Raw genomic sequence first — 22,601 nt, 5'->3', positions numbered from 1 at the left:
AACACTGAAGTGGTTGGGACTTGCTTTAAACGCAAAAAAAAATGACAAAAAAAGATACAATTCATACCGTTTGTTAGAGCTGTCCCAAACGATTATTTTTCAAACGATTAATCTAGCGATTATTTTTTCGATTAGTCGACTAATCTAGCGATTAATTTAACGTTACATGACCAAACAAAAGTAACGTAGTAACTGTAACTGTCGTTGGTAACTTATATGAGGAAAAAAATACTGCAGTTGTAGGCGGAGCAGTGTCTGTCCTCCCGCCTGTCCTACCAACTCTTCGTCACATTTCTGCCCGAAAACAGTGTCTGTCACTGGCAAAATCCTTTAACTCCCTCAAGTGGTTGTGTTGATAGAAATCACCACGATGGTCAGCCCTCCCGACCGAGCCTTCAGTGAACTTTCCCCCAGAAAACAGCCTCCATCCTCGCAAGTGACAGAGTCACGCAGCAACCTGTTTACTGATGGCGATTATGTAATAATGTAATTTAGCGCAAAAAACGTAACTCTTTCACCTTCCAGGATGTTTAGGGGGCCGGGTTATCAATCACTACACATTATAAACGGTCCGCGGGTTTAGATTGACAGGGGGGACACCTGGGAAACACCCCGACGTCATCATCATGACGTGTACTGTCACGTCTCTTTAGGAGCGGCAGCGCAGCTTTCTGTGTGAATTACATGGCAGTTCGTCTTTATTCCAGCAATGCTTCACTCTGTGTAAATGACCAACGGTGGAGAATTGACAAACCGCTGCTGCGGCATTAATGCAGCGTCTCTGTGTGAGAGGGGCTATTCTCAGCCTTCGTATGTACTACCACTTCCTGTTTGGGACGACGCGTCGACTCAAATTATTCATGTCGACGAATTTATGTCGTCGATTACCTCGACTACATCGTTGCATTGTCCCAGCCCTACTGTTTGTCCAGCATAATTCAAGCTACAATCAAGATTTCGGCTTAAAAAAGGGGTGTAAATATAGTTCTTTCAACCCAATTTGGAATTTAAAGGCCTTGGACTACGCCAGTGTTTCATTTCTTTTTCAGTTGTTTATTTACATTTTAAAACAAGTCCCCATCTACTCCAGCTGTACAGCTGCAACGCTATGTTGCTGTGAAGATCCAGAAATGTTTCATTTACTACGAAATGTCACCTGACTTTGTATCGGCATGACGGTTAATAGACAATGAAAACATTTAATTTTTTGGCTAAACGTATCCTTTAACCCTTTTTTTGTGCTTGTGTGTGTCAATTATTGATTCATTTTGGGTGATTTTTGCTGTTATTAGTGAATCAGCGGCAGCGAGTTGACAGGAAGTGAGCGAAAAGAAAGAGAGAGAACATGAAACAATGGATCCCAGGGGTTGTTCGCATTGTTCCCCCTGCTCGTACTGGCCGCAAAAAGCTTCCTCACCAAGACAATGGCACAATTCACATTTGGTGCAAAAAATTTATCCCAAAGTTCAGCCACAGTTAATATAAAGCGCCTGCAATTGTGCAAAGTTACAGTCTATACAGTACAAAATTCCCTCTTTTTGCTTGAGCAGAGAGTGTTTGCTTACTGAGCCATGAAAGACGGAGAGAACCACAGAGAGGGATTTTTTTTTAACTAAAGAGACTGAAACTTTGGAAGATACCACTTGATTTGCCTAACTCAGACTGCTGAAGCCTCGTATTAGTGTCATATCAGCTGTGGACTTCGTACCCCATCATTTACATTGTAATTGCGGCAGGAAGGGATCTTCTTTACAGCAGGAACAATGACAACAAATAAAAACTCTTTCGATGTACATATGGGCATGTGAGTATTTAGGACAGGCTTGAAGAATGCAAACACTTAAATTCCCAAGGCATGTCCATGTTGGTATCTATGTATCAGCCTCAGCAGTCCAGAATCCCTGAAGCTCTTCTCTGCATTTCCTCTGATTTGATTGGTTTATTCCCTGGGGTCCGGGACTCTAAGCAGTGCATGCCTATGACCCTTAAATCTAATTTTAATTTAAATCCAACAAAGGCTGAAACCATTAGAGCTTGTGCCAGATGTTGCTGCAGTTGTATGTATGTGTGTGTGTTTGTGTGCGTGTAAACCAAAACATTGCCCCTGATTGTGATTTTTAACACCACACACACTCATATGTTGATAACCATGTAATAATTCATTTGGCCACATGGCGGTGCTCTAAGATCAGCTGTAGTAATGCTGAAGGGAGGTTGCGCATGTGAATAAGCTCAGTTCCATTTATTCTAAATGCATGTGTACTGTATGATATCATAGATAGATAGATAGATAGACAACACTTTGAATGTTTTATAATGTATTAGTATGAGAGGATATTCGATCCCATTAGATATTCGGACTTTGTATTAATTCATTGTTTCTCATGACCTGTGCATCATTTTCACATTAGCAGACGAAAATGTTTCTGACAGACAGCCAGCGCGATAAACAGACAGATGGACGGACCGCTTCTGCAAGCCGGTCTCCTCCAACTCCACCGTGTCAGAAATGGCAGAGTCCCTGAGGCTACTTTGCAACAGAGATTCCTCCTGCCAGATCAATACACTGAGCCATAAAAATTAAGCCCTGTTCAAATGAAAACCTGGCTCGACATTTTTCCATTAAAACAAGTGGCATGAATTTTATCACCGCAGCGGTAGGGCCTGATCCTACCTTAAGCTCGCCTTCAAATGTGTGTGTGTGTGTGTGTAGTTGATAGGAGAGCGTGGATGGACAGCTTGCCACCCTGTGGGCACCACGACTACAGTCTATCCGTGATCCACGCTGGCAGCTGCTCTGCCAAATGGGATTTTCCTGGAGATTACAGCCTCTAAGTGTGACACGCTCGCATGTGTTTGTCTTTGTTGTTGACGGAGTGCGTGAGAGGACTATTTGTAATAAAGCCTTGTGGGTTTTTTGTTTTTTTTTGTCTGTGTGTTTAAGCGTGTGTGTGGGGGTCTTGAGCCGAGGTGCAAAGAGAACATGTTCTGTTGTCACTTGGGGCTGGTTGAAACATGACTGAACTCTCTCTGGCAAGCTGTGGGAAGGAGAAGGGAGGGGAGGTGCTCAGATGTGGGGTCAGGCTGATTCCACACGCCTAATGGTCTAAAACATAAACCCTTGTTGAATGGACCTTATTTATCTTGTAAAGCAGCATGAGCCAATGGACAGGGTGATTGTATTATATGTCAACTGTTCAATGTTAGTTTTGTTATGTTACTTATAATATTGAAGAGGGCTGCAGCAGTTACTAAATCATGATAGTATTCCTGATCAACTGTTTGGTCTAAAAAAAAGGACATTTTATTTCACCAGAGACCAGAGCAACATCTTCACTATGTCTCGCTGTGTCTAATGTCGTCAGTCCAAATCTCAAATGTATTTTCATCATTGAAGTATGTTGGCCCTGAAGGACAAAACACATCAGCATTTCACAAAACACAACAACAATAATAAAGACACACGTAACATTTCATGAAAGAGAACATTTCACAAAACACAACAACTTTCGGGGGCAGCGTATAGGAGACTATGCAAACCAGCAAACATTTCAGCGCTGTAGCTCTCACGACCACATGGTGATCTGTTGGTCAGTCCACTGATTTTCTGCAGGACTGATACATCTCAAAAACCATTATAAAGGCTGCCTTAAGATTTGGCTCAGATATTCATGGTTACAAAACAATGAATTCAGGGCTTCCTGTTGTTCTCCTGACTTCCGTCAAGCGCCACCTGCAGATAAAAGTTTACACTTACGTAGTGAAATATCTCAATGACCGCTGCATGAGTTGGCACAAAATGTGGAGCAGACATTCACGGCCCCCGGAGGATGACGCTTAGTGATTTTGTTGATTGGTACATACATTAATGTCCCCTTCAGGATGATCTGTAGCAATCTTTCACATTTCCTCTATTGCCATCATCAGGTTATAACTTTCACTTCTCCAGAATTACCAGAATGAGTGTATGTATGTAATTCTATGTACATACATGTTCGTTATGTTTGTGATATCTCATCAATAACAAAACTTTTGATAGCGTTACATTGGAGACATAATTTACTGTACGTCACAGACCAGAGTTAATAACATCTTGAGTTTACCCCAAACCAGCACTTAGTCTGAGATGTGCTGTTGCGTAGATATCAAAGACAATCACAAAGAAACATAGTTCATAAAATAAGCCCAGTAGAAACATCAGAGATTTCGGACCGGAAATGTTAGTTATTTGTTGTTACCGCAATGTCACAGTGATACAGCCACTACTTTGGTTTATGACCATATACCTGCAAAACTAATGCAAAGTGTACTGTAGTGTAATGCTAATCAACAAATGTTGAATATGGTAAACATCAATTCTGTTAAACATCAGCAGTTTGGGTGTAATTTTGAGGATGTTAGCATGTTGATGTTAGCATTTAGCTCTTGTACAGCACCACAGAGCTGCTGGAATGTTGTAAACTTACTGTCTTTTTCTTGAAATATCACTTAAAGGAGCTCTGTGGTACTTCTGTGTTGTGTTGGAAGCCAGTTGTTAGTGTATGTTAGCGGACTCCATTATTCTAAGCTAACGTCAGCTGCTCTTGCTCTTTGTTAGCAGAGCGGAGAGAGGCCCTGAGACAAGGCACTTGAGAACGTGATTAAAGTCACATCCTTTATACTGTCGTTGAAAATCTGACCCGAGTCCTTCACAAAGAAATCCACAGTCAAGCAGCATTAAACAACAGGGAAGAGATGGGAAGGGCTCATTTTTCATGTCACGTTACAACCTTCTCACAAATGGCCAATAAAGAAGTGATTAATACATGTACGTTTCTGCAAATTGTTAAATATACCCCCTTAAAACAAAAAAAAAAATGATCAAAATTGTGACAGGATAATACTTGAGAAAAAAAAATTATCATTGTCTTCAATCAGGTTCATGGAGCAACTGCAATACTTAATATTTGAATAGAATAATGATTCAATTTTTAAAGTTTCACTGTGCCATAACAATTAATTTCACAGTAAATACTGGTATCTTTAAACAAAGACCATCTCAATTCTCAACAATCATCCATCATTGAATTGATGATGTTACTTCTTGAGTTAATGTTGATGATTTAGCTTAGATTTTAGCTTTTGTTTGAGATGGGGCCTACAGTTGCTGTCATAATATCATAGGAGTTTGCTCATTAATTCATTAAATCATTCATTACTCTGTGAAGCAGCCCCAGCATTCGTCACTAGATGACACCATTAGAACAGTTTTTCCTCTCTTTTCCAGACATGAGTTCGGTTTTGAGGGTGGATTTTCCCTTTAACCCATTTCAGACACATTTCCTGTTCCCCCTCGGCGTCTGCTCTGTGAAGAGCTGTCCACGGTGCTGAACATAAACTGTGCATGGATCCCCGGTCATGTGTGGGGAGGTGGCTTTGTAGTCACTCACTAACCTGCTTAACCTACTTTCTACTTGCCCGTCTTTCATCCGTTCACAGAGAAGAAAGTGCTGTAGGATAAATATAGCATACTTACCAACACACAGTGTCCGTCCAAGCTTTCTGAACAACAGGAATAGTACAGTGCTTTGTTGTGCTCATTGTATCCTCGCCCTTAATGCTTCGCCGATCATCTCCCTAATGAAATCCAGCCTCACTCCCGAACATGAACTCCCCGTGTTTGGCCCATTAACCCAACTGGAAGAAAACGTGTTGGGACGCGCTTGAACCTTTATTGAGATGAATATGACCAAAATAATGACGTTTTAAGATCTTAATTGTCCAATTATGGAGACAGCTGTTGTGCTGCATTGCAATGCCTGTTCAATTGCAGTTTCCTAGCAACCGGAGAGGTACAATGCAATGATTTTCTGTTAAGTGGCATCATTTTGTCTCAGCCAGACTCAACTCATGTGTTCACAAAACAAGCCTGAATCTGCGACGTGTGCACGCTTCCTCACCTTTCGGTTTTATGTCGCTTTCAGTTAAAAACGTTAATGCGACAGAAAAAGGTCTGTTCATGTGTGCTTGTGTGTGTTTTGTGGCGAGGTACCTGCTCATGTAGCCGTCCAAATGGGTCATGTGTGCTTCTGTATACCCTGGAGGCGCAGGGGAGCCTTTGAAATATCTGTGTTGCTCCAAACAAATTCCTCTCAGTTGATTAATTTTCATCCAAAATGCACCGTCCCGAGCTAATCATTGTACATGCGTTCTTTTCAATTAATTCATTATCAAGGGAGGTGGGGGGGAGCTGTTGGGGAAGGGGAAAGGAGAGTCGAGGGGGAAAACAGAAAATCCAATCCTGCTGGTCTGGAGTCTCGAGCAATGGAGCATTAGTCTCATCCTGATGTAATTGGAATGACACCAAGAGTAAAGCCGGCTGATTTAGGGACAGCCTCTAGGCTTGATTTAATGCCCTCTACCAAAACTATACATCCATCTTTTTATCTTTCTCTTCCTTCTCTCTCCAGGCCCGCCGTTCTCCTCCGTGTTCCTCCCCCACCCTGCCACGCGGTTCGTTCATTCAGCAGCCGCTGTCATGTATCTCCATCTGTACTCTATTAACAGAACAGTAGCTGCACTTTATGATATTCAAAGCAACACGGTAATAAACTCCCAGCAGAGTGTGTGTTTCTCAGCATTTTACTGACTTCCTTTGGCATTTACACACTTGAATGGGTGCGTTTTACTTGGGCAAAGGTTGTGTTTTAACACTGAATAAATGTCTCCAGAGAAGAGTGCAAAGTAAGGGCAGACTAAGCAGGTGTATCCGGGCCAGGGTGCTTCGTCCCCGGGGTTTGCTGCCGCTCATTCCCCTGACAGATGGACTGCCGGGGCAATCCTATTACCCCCATTTGTTTAGCTGCTCTTAATGGCAGGGTGGGTTGCATGGCTAATGGAAGACAATGAATGTGTGGAGGGAGAGTCTCATGCCTCTGAATGAGCATCCCGATTTGTTTAAGAAAAACTGTGAAAATTATAACCGTGGCGACTTTGTACCTCAGCTTCTGTGCTTCTACAGCTTGTCACATCACATGAGCTGGATGAAATATTATTTTATATATTTCATCCAAAAAGTGAGGGGTATTTATGAGCAACCCAATCGCCAGAATAAGTGTTCGCTAAGTAAGTTCCTGCAAAAGTTTAATTAATAATTTAATTCAATTAAATTTTTCTCATGTCACAATGCTGTGCTTATGTTCTGGCACAGAAAACACTCTGTTATAGTCAGGAAAATAAAATGGTTTGGTTTAAAATGCCTGTTTTGCCTGCTACAAAAACAGCTAGAAGTCTCCTTAAAAACATTGGCTTGTGTCGCCACAAACATGGTTGGATATTGTCCTGTGCACTGTTGAAACACCATGGTCCCTGGTCTAAAATATCCAGTAGTTTGACCCTTACAAATGCTGAAACGGGGACACAAACTGCAGTCAGCCATTTGGCAACCTTGTCTTCTGCAGCTCCATCGCCAACCCGAAAACCTATTCAAAAAAATCCTTTGACTTTGAGACACCCGGAAAGGAACCGGAAGTCCACAAATGCCAACTGATTTCTGCAGCACCGACAGTACAGAAAGATTATTATATATCGATAAACATCATTTTGCAATAAAAAATGACAGATACTCTAAAAGGATTAAGGCGAAGATAGTGCCCACTCCTGTTCCCACCTGTAGATACTGTGAAACTTACTTCAGAAGACATAGTTCATGTGACTTTGATCTGGAAAAACAACTTTTACACAAAAGCAATGTTTTGTTGTTTTTTTTTTCATTTTATACTAATATTGAGAGAAAATTGTAGTCTCCACATCACAAATCAGGTGTTTTAGGGTGATCTTAGGTTTAAAGGTTGTTGATACAATTTCACGGACTGATTTCATGGAGGTGATTTTTCTTTCTCAGGAAACCAACTTACGATTGACTCTCTGTCCACCAGTTAATTCAATTCATTGCACCATGATAAGTTTCCACTCTTAGTTGTTGCAGTATTTATACTTTATCCGTCTCAAAATACGATTAACAAAGTAGGTCTCAAACCGATTTTGTATTGATTATCTTTTTGTATTTGTTGGATTAACTGGATGAAGGTAATCAATATCTTACCCTATTTAAAACAGACATTATCCACTGATCAATACACCATTGACTGCAATCTTGAGATATGAGGGAACTGCAGTGAAGGTGGGCCATAATTGTGTCGCGCAGCTGCTGCGTCGTCAAATATCTATACTCACGTGTACATGTGTGTGCATGTATGGTGCTTGGTATGCAGACAGCGTCTTCGTAGCCCCACACCGGCCTCTGTAGGTCAAACAATTACCACACATCAAGGAAGGCAATTGGGCATGACTAAAATATCATTGCCATGTGATTGTGTCCCTATGTTTGGGCTGCTAGAGCCTAATTTAACCCACTTTGTCCATGCGATCAAGGAGAATTGAGGACATGCTCTCCAATTCTGGTGGGCCCCCCGAGCATTTCCTGCGAGTCTGACACGCGGCAGCTGGGCTGTAGACGCGCCGTCACTGGTCTCTTAGCCAGCCGAGTGGGAGATGGGGGGGTAATGAGCGAGAGAAGTGAGGCAGCAGAGAAGAACAAGTGGCTGGAGGAAGAAGAGGGAAGTGTTACAGGAGACCTATAATGCTTCCCCCTTTTCCTTTATTGTTTTAAATTTATTGTAAAAAGAAAAAGCTCCAGAAACTCCTCTCTCCCACAGAAAACACTGCTCCTAAAACGCATCATCAGTAGTCCCACCTTTAATTCCTTGACTTTGTGACATCACACTACATCAAGGAGTGGCATACTTGCATAGTTTTTGCATAGCTTCTAGTTTGGCACAGAGGAATTGATATGGTACAGCTGCTCTGCTGTTGTTAATGTTGCTGGCTCAGGCATGTGTGAGCTGACCAATCAGAGACAGGAGCTAAAACAGAGCGTTTCAGACAGAGGGGGAACACAGAGCTGCAGCACAGGACAGTATGAGAATACTGATGCGTGTACATTAAAGTCTGTCAGGCTATTCTAGAAATATCACAGAATAAAATTATGAACCCACAAAATGAGCATGTGTCTCCTTTAAATGAGACACAGGGTGCAGAAACGTGAGGCCTTTTGAGTTAAGGCTCTGAGAATGAGTGCGTATCGACCAGGTATCACATGATTGAATCATTGGTTTCCAGTCAGTGTTGTTGCTCTTTCCACTGGAGCCACTGTGCTCTCATTTTGACTTAGCAATGGAGAGTAGATTGGCATATATGCACAGGGACTGGGACAGAGGCAGGGAGGAGGATTATGGATGTTATTATCGAGGCTGCATTGATCTCTAGCTCTGGCTCCAAGCAGCATTCCCCATTTATTCCTTCATTATACAGTCTAATATTTTCCTGCCTTTAACCGCCACCCCTGGCCTTCATCTGCCTGTCTCTCTGCCTCAGGACCCCCCCCCCCCCCCCCCCCCCCCCCACACACACACACACCTCCCAACAAAAATCTGACAAACCCTCTGAACCTCTCATCCGAGCAGCTTCATTCTGCTAAACCCATTGTTTTCGCCGATTCCATTTCAATCTCATCGCCTCTCTGCTGCTCAGCTGTAACTTAGCCGAAGTCTTTGTGGAAAGGGGAACGCTGTGTGTTCCTTTTGTCCTCGCAGACCCTGTTTAAATATTGATAGAGATTGGAAGCGCCGCCGACTGCTCAGTCAAGATCTGAGAGGGTCAAGGATGGCAGAGTTTCTCTGCAGAATTCATTAGGGAAGCAGAGGACTGTAAATATGGAAGCATGTGAATCGCAGGCACCTCCGCCAGCCTTCATTATCCCCCTGCATGGCTAACGCCCTGTAATGTATTCCAATGGAGATGGAGGTTGGAGGGTGATGGGGTGTAAAATGGCATGTGTAGGAAGGCCCTGTTTCTTTTTATTTATTTTTTTTATGTGTTATGAGCAGCATGCCCCTTCTCACAGCCAGATCCCCATTAGTACAGGGGCAGAGGATTGGATGTGCAAATGGTCCTGTGGATTAGAGAGCTAATGCATTTAGGAGAGGGGGCTCCACAATCTCTTTATTGCTGCTGCTGCTGCTGCTGCTGCTGTTGAGGCTCGTGCAGGGGGAGATACCCAGTCCCTTTGTGGAGCCTGAGAGATTTAGGGTAAAGTGAGTAGATAAGGGCAGGGATGCACCGCGAGCACAGCGACACACACACACACACACACACACACACACGCTCTGCAAAGATTATGGTTTGAGCAGCAGAGGGATGGTTGTGTGTGTGGCGTTATTAAACTCAGCATGAAAATGAGATCTTTCCAGAAAGAGGCGCAGACAGAGGCCCTTCTAATCTAATTAATCAGTGTCTGGGGTTTTTTTCATTTTCTTTCCGTCCTCTTTCCACTCATCCCTCCCTCTCTATCTCTTTGTGTCCCTCTCTGAGTCTGAACTTCACGCCCTCTCTCCCTCTCAAAGTGAAATGTGCCATGTCATGTGCCTCCTGTAACACATCTTTACTGTATAAAGGCCCGCTTAGCCGTCTCCTCCCGGCATGAATAAGCTGCTGTCACATAGAGGCAGAGAGGAAAAAACTGCACTGCAACGATGTGCAGATGCCTCTGCAGCAGGATGGAGGGATGGTGATGCAGGATCTGCCAGGCTTAAGAGGCAACCTGCTACCAGGCCATAAGGCAGCTGTCGGCTTTAGGCGCAGGAAAACTCTCTTGGTGGTCATCAAGCTGTGAGAAGAAGGCAGAATTAAAAAAAAAAAAGAAACTCTCTTCTCTGGTGGTGGTGGTTCGAGTGAGCGTCACATTTGCAGCTTGTGGGTTTTCCTTTTTTTTTCTTAAAGAGCCAGGCAGCATGGGAGGGGCCCAGCAGCAGCAGCAGCACAGTGGGTAACTACAGCGCAGCTCTCCAGTCTGCGCTATCCGACCGGCACAGTGAGTCAGCTGAGAGAAGGCGCCGGCGAATGAATGAATGAATGAGAGAGGAGAGGAGAAGGGGAGAAGAAGAGGAGGAATAAGCTGCAGGATTCTGGAGACAGAAAAGAAAAAAAAGGGTGCTCCTGTGAAGTCTGACACGGGAGACGCCGAGGTGATCGGAGTAGGCTTGTTGACGCATAATCCCACCCGCCCCGCTGGCACTGGGAGGGGGCAAATCTCGCCTGCCTAAACTCAAATCCTCCACTAGAGATTTACGGAGTGCGCTGCTGCTGTTGCCGCTGCGGGTCGAGCCACCTCCAAGAAGACGTGTCCTACATTTTTATATTTTATGTTTTTGACCACTTCTACAGTTGCTCCGATGCGATCGGGGACTACATTTCGACGTCTTTTTTTTCTAGAGGGGGGGAGATAATTACGCGTCGCTCATAATCAGGGTATCAAATCCCCACTGCGTCGCTGGTTTCTTGGATGCGCCCTGAGGTGCGGACAGGACCACCACCACCACCTTCCTCACCATCACAGGTATTTCATCGCGATTTGCATCGATTGCACCGGAGATCTGGAGCCATGACAGGCCCCCCGCTGGTCCCACAGCCCGCCTGCTGACGGTACCGGGCATGATGGGAGCAGGTCTGCCGCTTTCAGGATCCCGAACCAGCCGATTTATCAATGGAGGAGGAGAGTGACACCCGGAAAATCAACAACAGCTTCCTTCGCGACCACAACTATGCAACCGAAGGTATTTGGAACGATGATACTGGTGGGAGGGACAGACTAGAGGGATGCTGATATCCCAGCAAAAATAGGGAATTTTAAAGCAAACACAGCTATAAAGCAGATTTCAACTGCTATAAAAGATCAGAAATCTATATATTCTTATATCTGGCTTCATAGGGATGTAATCTGGCCGCCACGTAGTGCGTAAAGGTCAATTAAATCCCATTTAATCACCTCAGACACTATAAGCTGCTGTAGGAGTATTAGAGGAATATTCCAGTCATTTCTTTTTATAAACATGGAGCTGGTAGGTTGGGCCCCTGGTGTCAGTAGCTGGAGATGATGAAGATGAAGATGATGATGATGATGATGATGATGATGATGAGGTGGCTTTCTCATCATGCCCTGCTATTTTAGGATCCTGACCAAGAGGAATCAGGGCTCTAATCTGTGCGGACTACACAGACTAAAGCCTCCTGTTCGGCTGCCTCGAGGTCTGGAGTCCACAGCGAAAACATGTGATGCAGTTAGAAAATGATGGGAAAAATGTGTTTTCATCAGTCTGCGTTGACTTGTTGGAATGATTACACCGAGGCAGGGGAGGTGGCCTCATTTTTAAGAGGCTGGATTGAAATGTGGATCCCTCACACACACCCACACAGCATGCATCGTTTACTGTACAAGATCATAACCGAACAATAGCTTTTTTTCCGGCAGCCCAACAGATATAAATGCTGCTCCTCTTGTGTGTTTGTGTGTGCGTGTGTGTGTGTGTGTGTGTTTGTGTGTGTTTCCTCCTCACTGACCACACACCAGCCTTGTGATTATCATCCTGTTTACTGTTTGAGGCTTAATAGTTCCCTCATGTTCCACCAATCAGCTCAACCTGTCCTCCGCAAGCTGCTCTGATCATTGATCAACATAAAACATTGATTTACAGGTAGAGAAGATATCATTAATCTCATTAACCACCCCGTTCCACATTTACTGATTATGCAGATCGGTTATGGGCATTAAACTCTTCTGATATCATTAAGATAATGAAGGCTTGAGGGGCTTTTTGTTAGAACTGATCATGCTCATTCAAAACATACTTGTTTCATACAGGATACATTATTCAATTCAGTTCAAACAAGTGACACAAAAGAGGAAACATTTAAAAATACAGATTAATGCAAGATTCCGGTCAACTTCGATGTTAGTAGGTGTTTCTTTCTGCCCTTTGTAACAAATATGGCCTTAAAATAACATCACAATGTTCTTAGGTTATATCGCGATACACAATATAGATCTTAATATCGTAATATATATTTGTCAAAATACCTTGATATTGTGACAACATTGTGTGTTGGCTGTCTGTAGCTACCACTGAGGACACAGCCGTCATGTTCTCTATATTCTTCTGGGTCTTTGATTTAATATTATAATATACATGTTTACAAACACTTTAGGGTAACCAGCATTTTAGAAAATGTCAAATTTATAGTTCAGTAAATTATTATTTTACTGTTGACAATGAAATGCTTTATAAACGGTATGTTAAGCAATTGTATATTATATATGTTCTATGCAGTTTCTCCGTGAACATTATTTGGACGATTTTTTTTTTGCATAGAAATACGTTTAATACGCTTTGGAGTAAAAATCAGCCATCGCTTTTACTTACCTTCTGTTGAATCTACAGGCTTGTAGTTGGGGGGTGGGAGGGCATGAACTCAGTATTCTTACATTTCCGGGTTACAGCCCTTCTGTTGGCACTAAGGGTACACAAAATATTAAGGAAATGAGACTTCTGATCAATAATCATCAGTACTGTGGATATAAAGACAAGGTAAAGATATTAGAAAGGTCAGAACATTCACAAACCTTTAAAACCAGGAAAAGACGACAATAAAGCCATCATGATATAATGATATCCAAATTGTAGGATGATATATTGCCTCATATCATATGAACGATCTATATCGATATAATGCACAGCCCTAGTAACAAATAGTTGATTGTTATGTATTGTACAGACTAGGGGTCTTGAGATATCACGATATTGACATTATTCATGATAAACCTGATATTAAAAGTAAAATACTGTTATCGTGTTAATTAGACTCTTGTTTATGAGTTAATCTGTTTGCCTTTTCACTTGTAATAACATGAAAGTGTTCTTTGTGTACACTTCTTTTTTAATGTATGCTTACAGACTCTCTCCGCATCCCTACACTCGTATTTTGAGGGTAATTTATTTGTTATAAGAGATGAAACATACAGTAAACAAAGTTAAAGATAGATTTGAGTTATGGCTCAAATTTCCAGAGATATCGCAATAATATTGTTATCGTGAGTTTGTTGTGGAAACTGATATTGTGACAGCGCCTTTAATTGTTCAGTTTGTAGCACTGCTTTATTGGCACTGCGGTCAGTTTTAATAATAGTCTCTGCAGCTCCGGGACAGTCTGTTATTCCTTCACATTTCACCTCCCACATACCATGAGCCTTGGAAATAGAAAATCTGACAAAGTCAAACATATTTAAACCTGAAATATGATGGAGAATCCAATAATGGAACGCTCAAATAGCACAAATCTACCAGATTTCTACATATTTGAATAGACTGGAGGGCACACAGGTTGTTGGAGGGTATGTGTGGCTGCAGGGTGCCTCAGAGCTTCTTCAGCTCGGGTTACTGATCTCACTACAGGTTAGAGGAGAGACAAAGTCAAGGCTTAAAATATGGCTGAGCATCATCGTTCGCTGCACGTACAGATGATTCCCTGTCACCGCTAAACACACATTCACTGGTTCAGCACGAGAGGAAGTGAAGTGGGGGTGGGAGTGGGTGTGATGGATATCTTTGTTTCATGTGTGCGCTGAGATGAAAAACAGTAGGGGAGCTTCCTCTTCGAGCTCCTCTCTCCTGTCGCACTTGTTCAGTCAGGAGAATGAGCGTGAGAGTCGCGCAGGGTGTAAAATGCATCTCCTGAAAGCGAAAGCGACTGTCAGGTCTGCGGCCCATCTGCTCTTTTCAGACAAGAAGTGTCTACTTTTGTTGTTTTTTATGGCTCTAATTTATGACTGATCGTCACACCTCATATATCATGAATGAGTGTGTGTCTCCTTGTCTTCTAAGTGCTGTGATGTCAGCTTGCAGCCAAAGATCATACGGGCCGGTGTCTGGGTCCATCAGTTCAGACCACACACACACACACACACACACACACACACACACACACACACACATACACACACTGTCACACACACAGTCGCACACATATGCACACACATGTCCCGGGTAGGGATTTCCCTCAGGCCATGCTTGCCCACATCAGCAGGACACTTTAATGATGTCACATTTTAATGATGTCACCGGTGCTGACCTTTGGTTCGCACCAATCCCACGCCTCACTGGGTCTGTGGGCAGATACATCGACTAGTGAGTAGAGCTGGTCATCCGTAGTCGGGTATGAAAGTCTTCATAACCTAAAGGCAAAGTTTACAGAGACACTGTTATTGTCTAGATGACAGGAAAAACTGCATTACACAGTCTGATTTGCATTCTCCAGATGACACTTTTCTCATGGTGACAGGATGGATGGTTTCGTGTCTCACTGCTGGGCTGTTACGCTCCTTCAACATGGCTCTCAGTTGATTTTCAGCATCGGCACCTTGGATGGATCTGTAATGGTCGAAATTGCCAAATAGCAGAGCACCACTTCGGGGTGTAAAAATGTAAATAGCTTCCTCGCTGTGAGGCACGACCTAACCTAATGTCTGCTGCGGTATTGATTTCTGGTCCTTTACAATTTAGCCACCGGAACAATGACCTAAAGATCTATTGGTAGGACATGTAATCCCTTCCTCCTTCACTCCCCTGCCCCCTCTTTCCCTCATCTTCTCTCCCTCTGAAGCAAGTACAAGCTTGCATGTGATGTGACCCCTCAAGCACCGCTGAATACTGATGCAGTCCCGTAACAGAGAGCTCACAGCCTTTATTGCGGACGCTGATGAGAGCGGAGCAGCGGCCGGTTGCCTCTGCCAAGGCAAACGGCCTGGGGCCACACTTTAGGACCCCGGCATGAAAAGACTTAGCCCACCATACCCCCAGGTCCCATCCATTATTCACTATGAAACACTCAAAAAGGCCGAACCCCGCCTTAGCACATAGTGCAAGAAAGAATGTGTGTGTGTGTATGGGGGTGGAGACTGGTGCTTAATGGCAAGCTGTGAAGTTGGGGCAAGTCACACTCCTTATTCAGCAGCTGCTTTCATCCCCTGATTAGCTTCTTATTAAGTCTGCAGCTCCATGAAATTTTAATGAGAATTTATTAAAGAATACCCGTGGTGTGGCTACTGTAGCGCCATTAGAAATATATCCTGTTTCTTCGACCAGATTTAAAGGTGCTGCTGCAATATGTCCATCCGAGACATTCGGCGGCAGTGCACTGCCAGCCTTGCAGGCGGAGCAGAGTCTGACCTTTCAGGACTTTATGATGGAATACATTTGTAACTTTTGATAGCTAATTCCTGTGTCCTGTCGAGGAAGCGGCGTCGCTCGGAATCTTTCATGTTTTCGGTGATAAGGTGACTGTAGATACAGGATTTTTTTTTACCGAGGCAGCCCCGTCGTCTTTGATTCTCTCCAACAGCCTTGAAAAAACAGGAAGATGAAAGGGGATTGCACACCAAAGCAACACAGACAAACAGACAGATAGATGGAGAGAGAGGGAGAGACAGCTTTTGTTTTGTTGCTGGATTATAATTCTATGTGCCCCCCCCCCCCCACACACACACACACCATCCCATCCCCCTTCCTGCATCTTCAATTTCTAAGAGAATACCAAATAACAAGCGTCTGAAATGATCCCTCTTGGTAGGCATCTCATTGCGGTGGATCAGGAATCAATGGCTGATCTCACTCCTCTTCACCACATTCGTCTTCTCCTTTTGCTTGTTTCGTCCTGTCCTGTCCCGTGTTGTGTCTGTAGTCAGATGTGTGCCACGGCGACGTGTTAATGAAGTGTGAGAAGGGAGGCAGTAACACGTCTCGCCCGTTTCACCCTCAGCTCCCCGGAGTGTGGGGATACAGGGAAGCGAGCGCACACATGAAGACGAAACACACACGCACGCATTCTGTCTCACTCTCGAGGGGCTGATCCTGGAGAAACCAGGTTAATTAGCTTGTTCACTCCAGATCTTACAAAGAGTCATGCTCTTCTGATGAAGGGAGCCGCATTGTGCTCTGTTGCTTTGTGTGCTGCTAATAAAGCCTAATAAAGCCTTAATCACTATGGCCGGGTACCAGGCCACTAGGTAGCAGGGTTTATTCAAACATTTGATTGATCTCCATTGTTGCTGAAGCCGTTATCAGCTGCTCATTCAGCACAGAAATGCCGCGCCGAATTTGTGACGCGTGTTCCTGAAAAACACAAGTCCAGACTGACACACATTGTCGATAGAAGGAACCAGAACGGGCCTGAATTATCCCCTCGGCCTGATCCTTTGACGCAGGCAGCTCAGCACAAGTGCGGTAATCCTCTCCCCTCCACGTCTAACAAAGCATTTACACGACACCATGTTGCTCACGTCCCTCCCTATACCTGGAATTACTGCACGGCACTTATGCAACTAGCTTTTCCGTGCAGTCGTTTTGTGCCTGTGTCTGTCTTACACAACCCCTCCGACGCCACGGGATCAGGCCTCAGTTTGTTTTTGTTTTTTGTTTTTTTTCACCAATGACAGGATTATGTGTTGTCTAGAGGTTAGCCAGGGCGCTCCTATTTTGGTCTTTGCGTGTGTCTGCGCCGACGAGACTCACTGTACGAGCTTTTATTGACCTACTTGAGGCAACAAAACTCCCTTTTCCCGAGCTTTCCCCTCCTCATTTCTTTTAGTGGCCCTCTCTGTTCTGCGTGATAGATACTGCATGCTCTGACGTCTATGAATACATTCAATATCCCCGCTCCCCGCGTCTCTGGCTCCTCGGGCTCGGTTTTCATTCCAGAATCAATGCATATCTATGTTTCCATCCAATTGGTTGGACTCCTGACTCCATATTGCAGGCTGAAGGGCGGTTATTAAGGTTCAGATTGGTCGACAGAAACAGATAACAGCCGCGCCTGTTTTATTTCAGTCGTACTTACAGTTATAAGCACACACACCTCACAGCAGCAGGCCAACAGGCTTGTGTGTGTTATACCAGTGATGGATGTGTGTTATCTCGAGCGTCCCCTCTGATGCATCAAGAAGCGCTGACCTGTCTGTGTCAGACCTGGCTGGCCACAGGATTTATGGGCTTCATCTGGTTATGGTCTGCTGATGAAGCCGTGTGTGTGCGCTTGAGAGAGAGAGAGAGTGAGTGAGTGCGTGTAAGCACACATTTGATCAGGCGAATCGCCAGCCGGCTGCTAATTCCACGCCACCTTGAACCTGCTGATGCTCACGTAATAAAAATCTGACCCGGAAATTTAAAGCAGAGGCCACGCCCACCTGCGACTCTGCCGCTAATCGGTTTGTTCCCAGTAATGACATTTTTCATCTGAAAACATTCAAATGGGATTCTGTGAGCGGCGGAGGTCGACTCCTTTGGTTTGAATACATTTGCATGCAGAAAAACTCATTTAGGGACGCATTCCATCATGTTCCGCAGAGTTTCGGCTTCACTGGCTCTCCCCGATTCTTCATTCAGTGAGATGATTGAAGGACGTATCCGTGTGTAAACTCGTTAAATGGCATCCATCAATTACTGTTTCTCCTCAGTGGCTTAATGTGTTGATGATGAGGGGAGAGGAGAGGAGGGAGGAGAGAGAATGTATGAAGGATAAAAAAGAGAGAGAAGAGAAAAGCTTTGATTCAAGAAAGCTGACTGCTAAGCTGATTCCATTCGATTCACACCAGTGGCTTCGACTTGATGGTGTTTGGAGAAACCATTGTCTGTGTGTGTGTGTGTGTGTGTGTGTGTGTGTGTGCGCGCGTGCGTGCGTGTGTGTGCTGAGGGCGGTTGTACAACACGTCTTTGAGCATACATGAGGACAATGCATGCAGATACAGAAAAAGAGATAAGTGCCGAATGAGAGATGTGTGTGCGACAAACAATATGGCGCGTCGGCGGGGCGCTCCCCGGCTGTAATTAGGTCAGAGTGTGTCTTCTCTGTGGAACATTATTAGCCTCTAGATTCAACCATGATTAGGATTCGGCCCCACCTCCTCGCGTCATTATAAACACATGGCCGTAAGAATCCCTCTGGCCTTGTCGTTGAATGAGGCTCTTCTCATCGACAATTAAATGACACAAGGGGAGAACACACACACACTCGCACACACCCTCACACATACACACACATTCACTAGAAGACATGCCGCTTAGTCATTTCCACCGTGCACAGCAGCTTTATGTGAAGCGATGAGCCCGTCTACAGGGACTCCATTGTCTGAAGTTGTGCGCTGCATCGAACTGCACACACTCCCTCAGATGCAGTAGCAGGTTTTCACTCCATTGCAGCACTCTCTTTCTGTCTCTGTCTGCTGAATTACAGCTAGCATCAGCAACTAAGTCTGAGAGCTATTGGCACACGCGCACACATATACACCCCTCCGACTGCCGCTAGAGATGGAAACGGTCTCCATAGCAACATTCCCCTCTCCTGTTTAGCGCTCCGCCAGTAGCAGGTCCACAGAGGGCGTGGGGGGTACAAAACAACAAGCTCTCACTCTCTTTTCCTCTCGCTGTGTAATATTATTGTCACTATTAAATAGACCTTCGCTCTGGTGTGTGTTTGCATGTGTGTGTGTATGACAGACATTATGCTGTTGCCTTTTTAGCCCGGGGCTGTATAATAATTACAGTCACCATTAGCCTCTTCTAAATCCAGGCAGATGTATGTCTTTGAGGCGGAGAGGAAAAGCTACCTTAAGGGTAGGTTGTCTGTTATTTACTTTTTGGTGAAACTGTAGCTGTGCAGAGACACTGGGAAATGTTGGCTATGGGTTAAGGTTAGATAAATGGAGGAGATGTGTTAGGGTTAGAGAAACGTTGGCGATGGCTCAGGGGTTTGAGAAGCATTGGCGGTGGGTCAGGGTTAGAGAAACATTGCCAATGGGTCAGGCTTAAGGACACGTTGGCAATGGGTTAAGGTCAGATGAACGTCGGGGATGGCTCGGGGGTTAGAGAAATGGTGGCGATGGGTCAGGGTTAGAGAAACATTGGAGATGGGTTGGGGTTTGAGAAACGTTGGCGATCGAGTATAAAGCGAGCAATTCTGTCCCTTTGCTGTTCCATTTTTACCACACACCCCATAAAAGGAACAGGGTTTAAAGGGTTTATGACTGTGTTTTTTAATGAAGGAGCAGGAGAGTCACTGAGCAGCACGGGGTCTCTCAGCCAGGAGGGGAGAGATGAATGGCGTTATTAGCGTGGCGGCGGCAGCGTCCTCAGAAAAGCAGGAGTGAAATTAAATGACACAGATTGGCTCACTTCAATCAGACGAGGGACTGAATTGGTTGATATCATGCAGTGAGTCATTGAGTGGCTTCTCCTAACCCATATTTCACCACACTGGGGTATCTGTGCCGTAGAGTCCTCTGCGGGTTTGTCACGAGATTCTCCTTCCATTCTTCCCCTGACATGTTGTCTACAAGTAACTCTACCAGATGTCTCTGAATTCTTTCTGGTTGTCTGACTGATACCTTGACAGCTTTGTGCAGGACCACGCTGACATTTTTCTCCCCCTCTCCCGCTCTGCTTCCTGTGTTGCAGCTGACATTATCTCAACGGTCGAGTTTAACTCATCGGGGGAGCTGTTGGCCACCGGGGATAAAGGAGGCAGAGTGGTTGTCTTCCAGAGGGAGCAGGAGGTAGGAAATGCCAACAATGCAACACTAATTATGCTGCCCTTCTGCTGAAAGGATTTGACAGCCTTGGAACACTAAAGTAGGATTGTTTGCTTTATTTTAGTGGTATATTTGAAAAACGACTGCAAGACGGAAATTCAGCAGGAAATCTCCTAAAACCACAAACAAAAAAACTCTCCCGATAAGCTTTGGTGCGGCCATGAAAATGAAATCATACAACATGGAGAAGCATTGTTTATCTTTTCTTCTGAATCCCAGTTAAAATTAAAGGTTTCTAATGGCACCAAGTATTTCAGGCTGACAGTGCAAACAGTGTCCTGCTAATCTTGAATGTCACATTTCATTTAATGGAGCAACTATAAAAATATAGCATCTTAAAAATGAATGTTAATAAAACGTAAAATGTCAATTGTGATGCTAAATGTTTCATATACCCTGGCTTTAAGTGCTAAACAAGCAAATAACTAGACCGGCACTGAGTAGAGTGTGCAACTCCACTAAGGCCCAACATTCCCCTTCGATTCAATCAAGTCATATCCATTATAAAAATCAATAGCCCTGTATCACTCTAAATTCTAAACCACTCATAAATGCTTAACCATAATTTAAGATCATCAGATCTGCGTCAACGTGTACTCATTAATAAATACCAGCAACCTGAATACTTTTTTCCCCATCCATTTTTCCCAGAGAAATTCACAAAATCTGGCGATCTTAAAGAAAAATTCCTGGATCCATCCCTTTATCCTGGTCCACCCAAAAAGTTAATGCAGTCTATTCTGGGCCGAGACCCATCCTGTATCAAATTCTTGTAGAAATCCACTCTGTAGTTTTTGGTTAATCCTGCTGACAAACCAACCTACCAATCAAAAACTGCACCGGCTGAAAACACAAAATATTCATTAGTCATATACAGAGTGAAAACAACACAAAGCTAGTTGCTCTGTGAGGCTGAACTTAGGCACAGCTAAATGCTAACATCATGCTGATGTTTAGAGATGTTCACATGCTAACATTTACTGATTAGGACTACACATAAAGTAGTCTTAATCAGCGGGTGTATAATGTTGGTATAAAACTGTCCATTTCAGTCGACATTGTCCTCCCCTTCCCCATTATTTCCCAGCTTTGGGAAACAACAACAATAGCAACATCCTCCAAGCTAACTAGCAAACTACATCCTGAAATTAGAAAGTCACCCTATTGATTGCTAATGGTATGCACATAAATAAGTCAGCTGTTCTTAACTTTTCTTTTGTGGGGTTTTAGCCATTAAATTCCAGGGCTCGTCTCCACATGTGCAGATGTCCCCTGACATTATTTGCAGGGGTGCTGCTGCCTTCATTTTGGGCTTAGCGGCTCCTAAGATGATTGTGGTAGCTTTAAAATAAATTCAAACAAGGCAGAGATTTTTTAATTTTATTTTTTTTACCTTTGATGGGAATGATAATGGGTGCAGCCAGACATGTTGTGCTGTGGAGAAAGTTTGCAGGTACAGCATGTGGACATGTAAGAGGAGATGTACATTTGCACCAAGATGATTTTTGCTCAAATGTAGGACATTATGTTCGGTATTTTAACTGATTATAACAAAGTGGTGTGAACCAATATTTAACCTTCTAGTCTCACTATGTCTCTCGTCCTCTCCGTCTCCTGCAGAGTAAGAGCCAGCCCCAGCGTCGAGGGGAGTACAATGTTTACAGCACATTCCAGAGCCACGAGCCGGAGTTTGACTACCTGAAGAGTTTGGAGATTGAGGAGAAGATCAACAAGATCAAATGGCTTCCTCAGCAGAATGCCGCCTACTTCCTGCTGTCCACCAACGGTCAGTCTGTCAGCTAAGTTAGCTAACCCTCCTAATGTAGAAGCAACAGAAGGGGCAAAACGGTCCAGCAAAAACATAGACCTGTCATGAGAGTGTTTTTAAAAATGGGCTCCGTGTTGTTGTTAATGACTAACGGTGTCAGCTAAAGGCATGATTTATCGCTCACTTTGCAGAATGGACAGATATACAGCTGATGTAACAGGAGATGTTATTAATATCACACGAAAATGTCTTTTTTGTGAACGTATTGGTGTTATGCTTGGCTGAGCAAGTGCCACCAGCAGAAGCGTCTCAGATTAAGAAGTT

The 22,601-nt window shown here is 44.0% G+C and overlaps 1 protein-coding gene across 3 annotated transcripts in view; it reads left to right on the top strand.

Annotated features, from left to right (window-relative positions):
- Positions 1 to 22,601, top strand: part of ppp2r2ba (protein phosphatase 2, regulatory subunit B, beta a) — a 48,085-nt gene that overhangs the window by 13,722 nt on the left and 11,762 nt on the right. The window contains exons 1-3 of one of the 3 annotated variants that reach the window (XM_030396263.1): positions 10,821 to 11,651; positions 20,376 to 20,473; positions 22,130 to 22,295. In XM_030396263.1, the coding sequence (XP_030252123.1) occupies positions 11,582 to 11,651; positions 20,376 to 20,473; positions 22,130 to 22,295 (334 nt within the window). In that variant the 5' untranslated portion in view covers positions 10,821 to 11,581. Of the gene's footprint in view, positions 1 to 10,820; positions 11,652 to 19,388; positions 19,536 to 20,375; positions 20,474 to 22,129; positions 22,296 to 22,601 lie in introns of those variants that run through there. The other 2 variants (XM_030396264.1, XM_030396262.1) reach the window with 2 other exon arrangements.

This window comes from Sparus aurata, chromosome 18 (genome assembly GCF_900880675.1).
Source record: "Sparus aurata chromosome 18, fSpaAur1.1, whole genome shotgun sequence".
NCBI classification, from domain to species: domain Eukaryota; kingdom Metazoa; phylum Chordata; class Actinopteri; order Spariformes; family Sparidae; genus Sparus; species Sparus aurata.
This window is presented reverse-complemented; position numbering and strand designations above follow the sequence as displayed.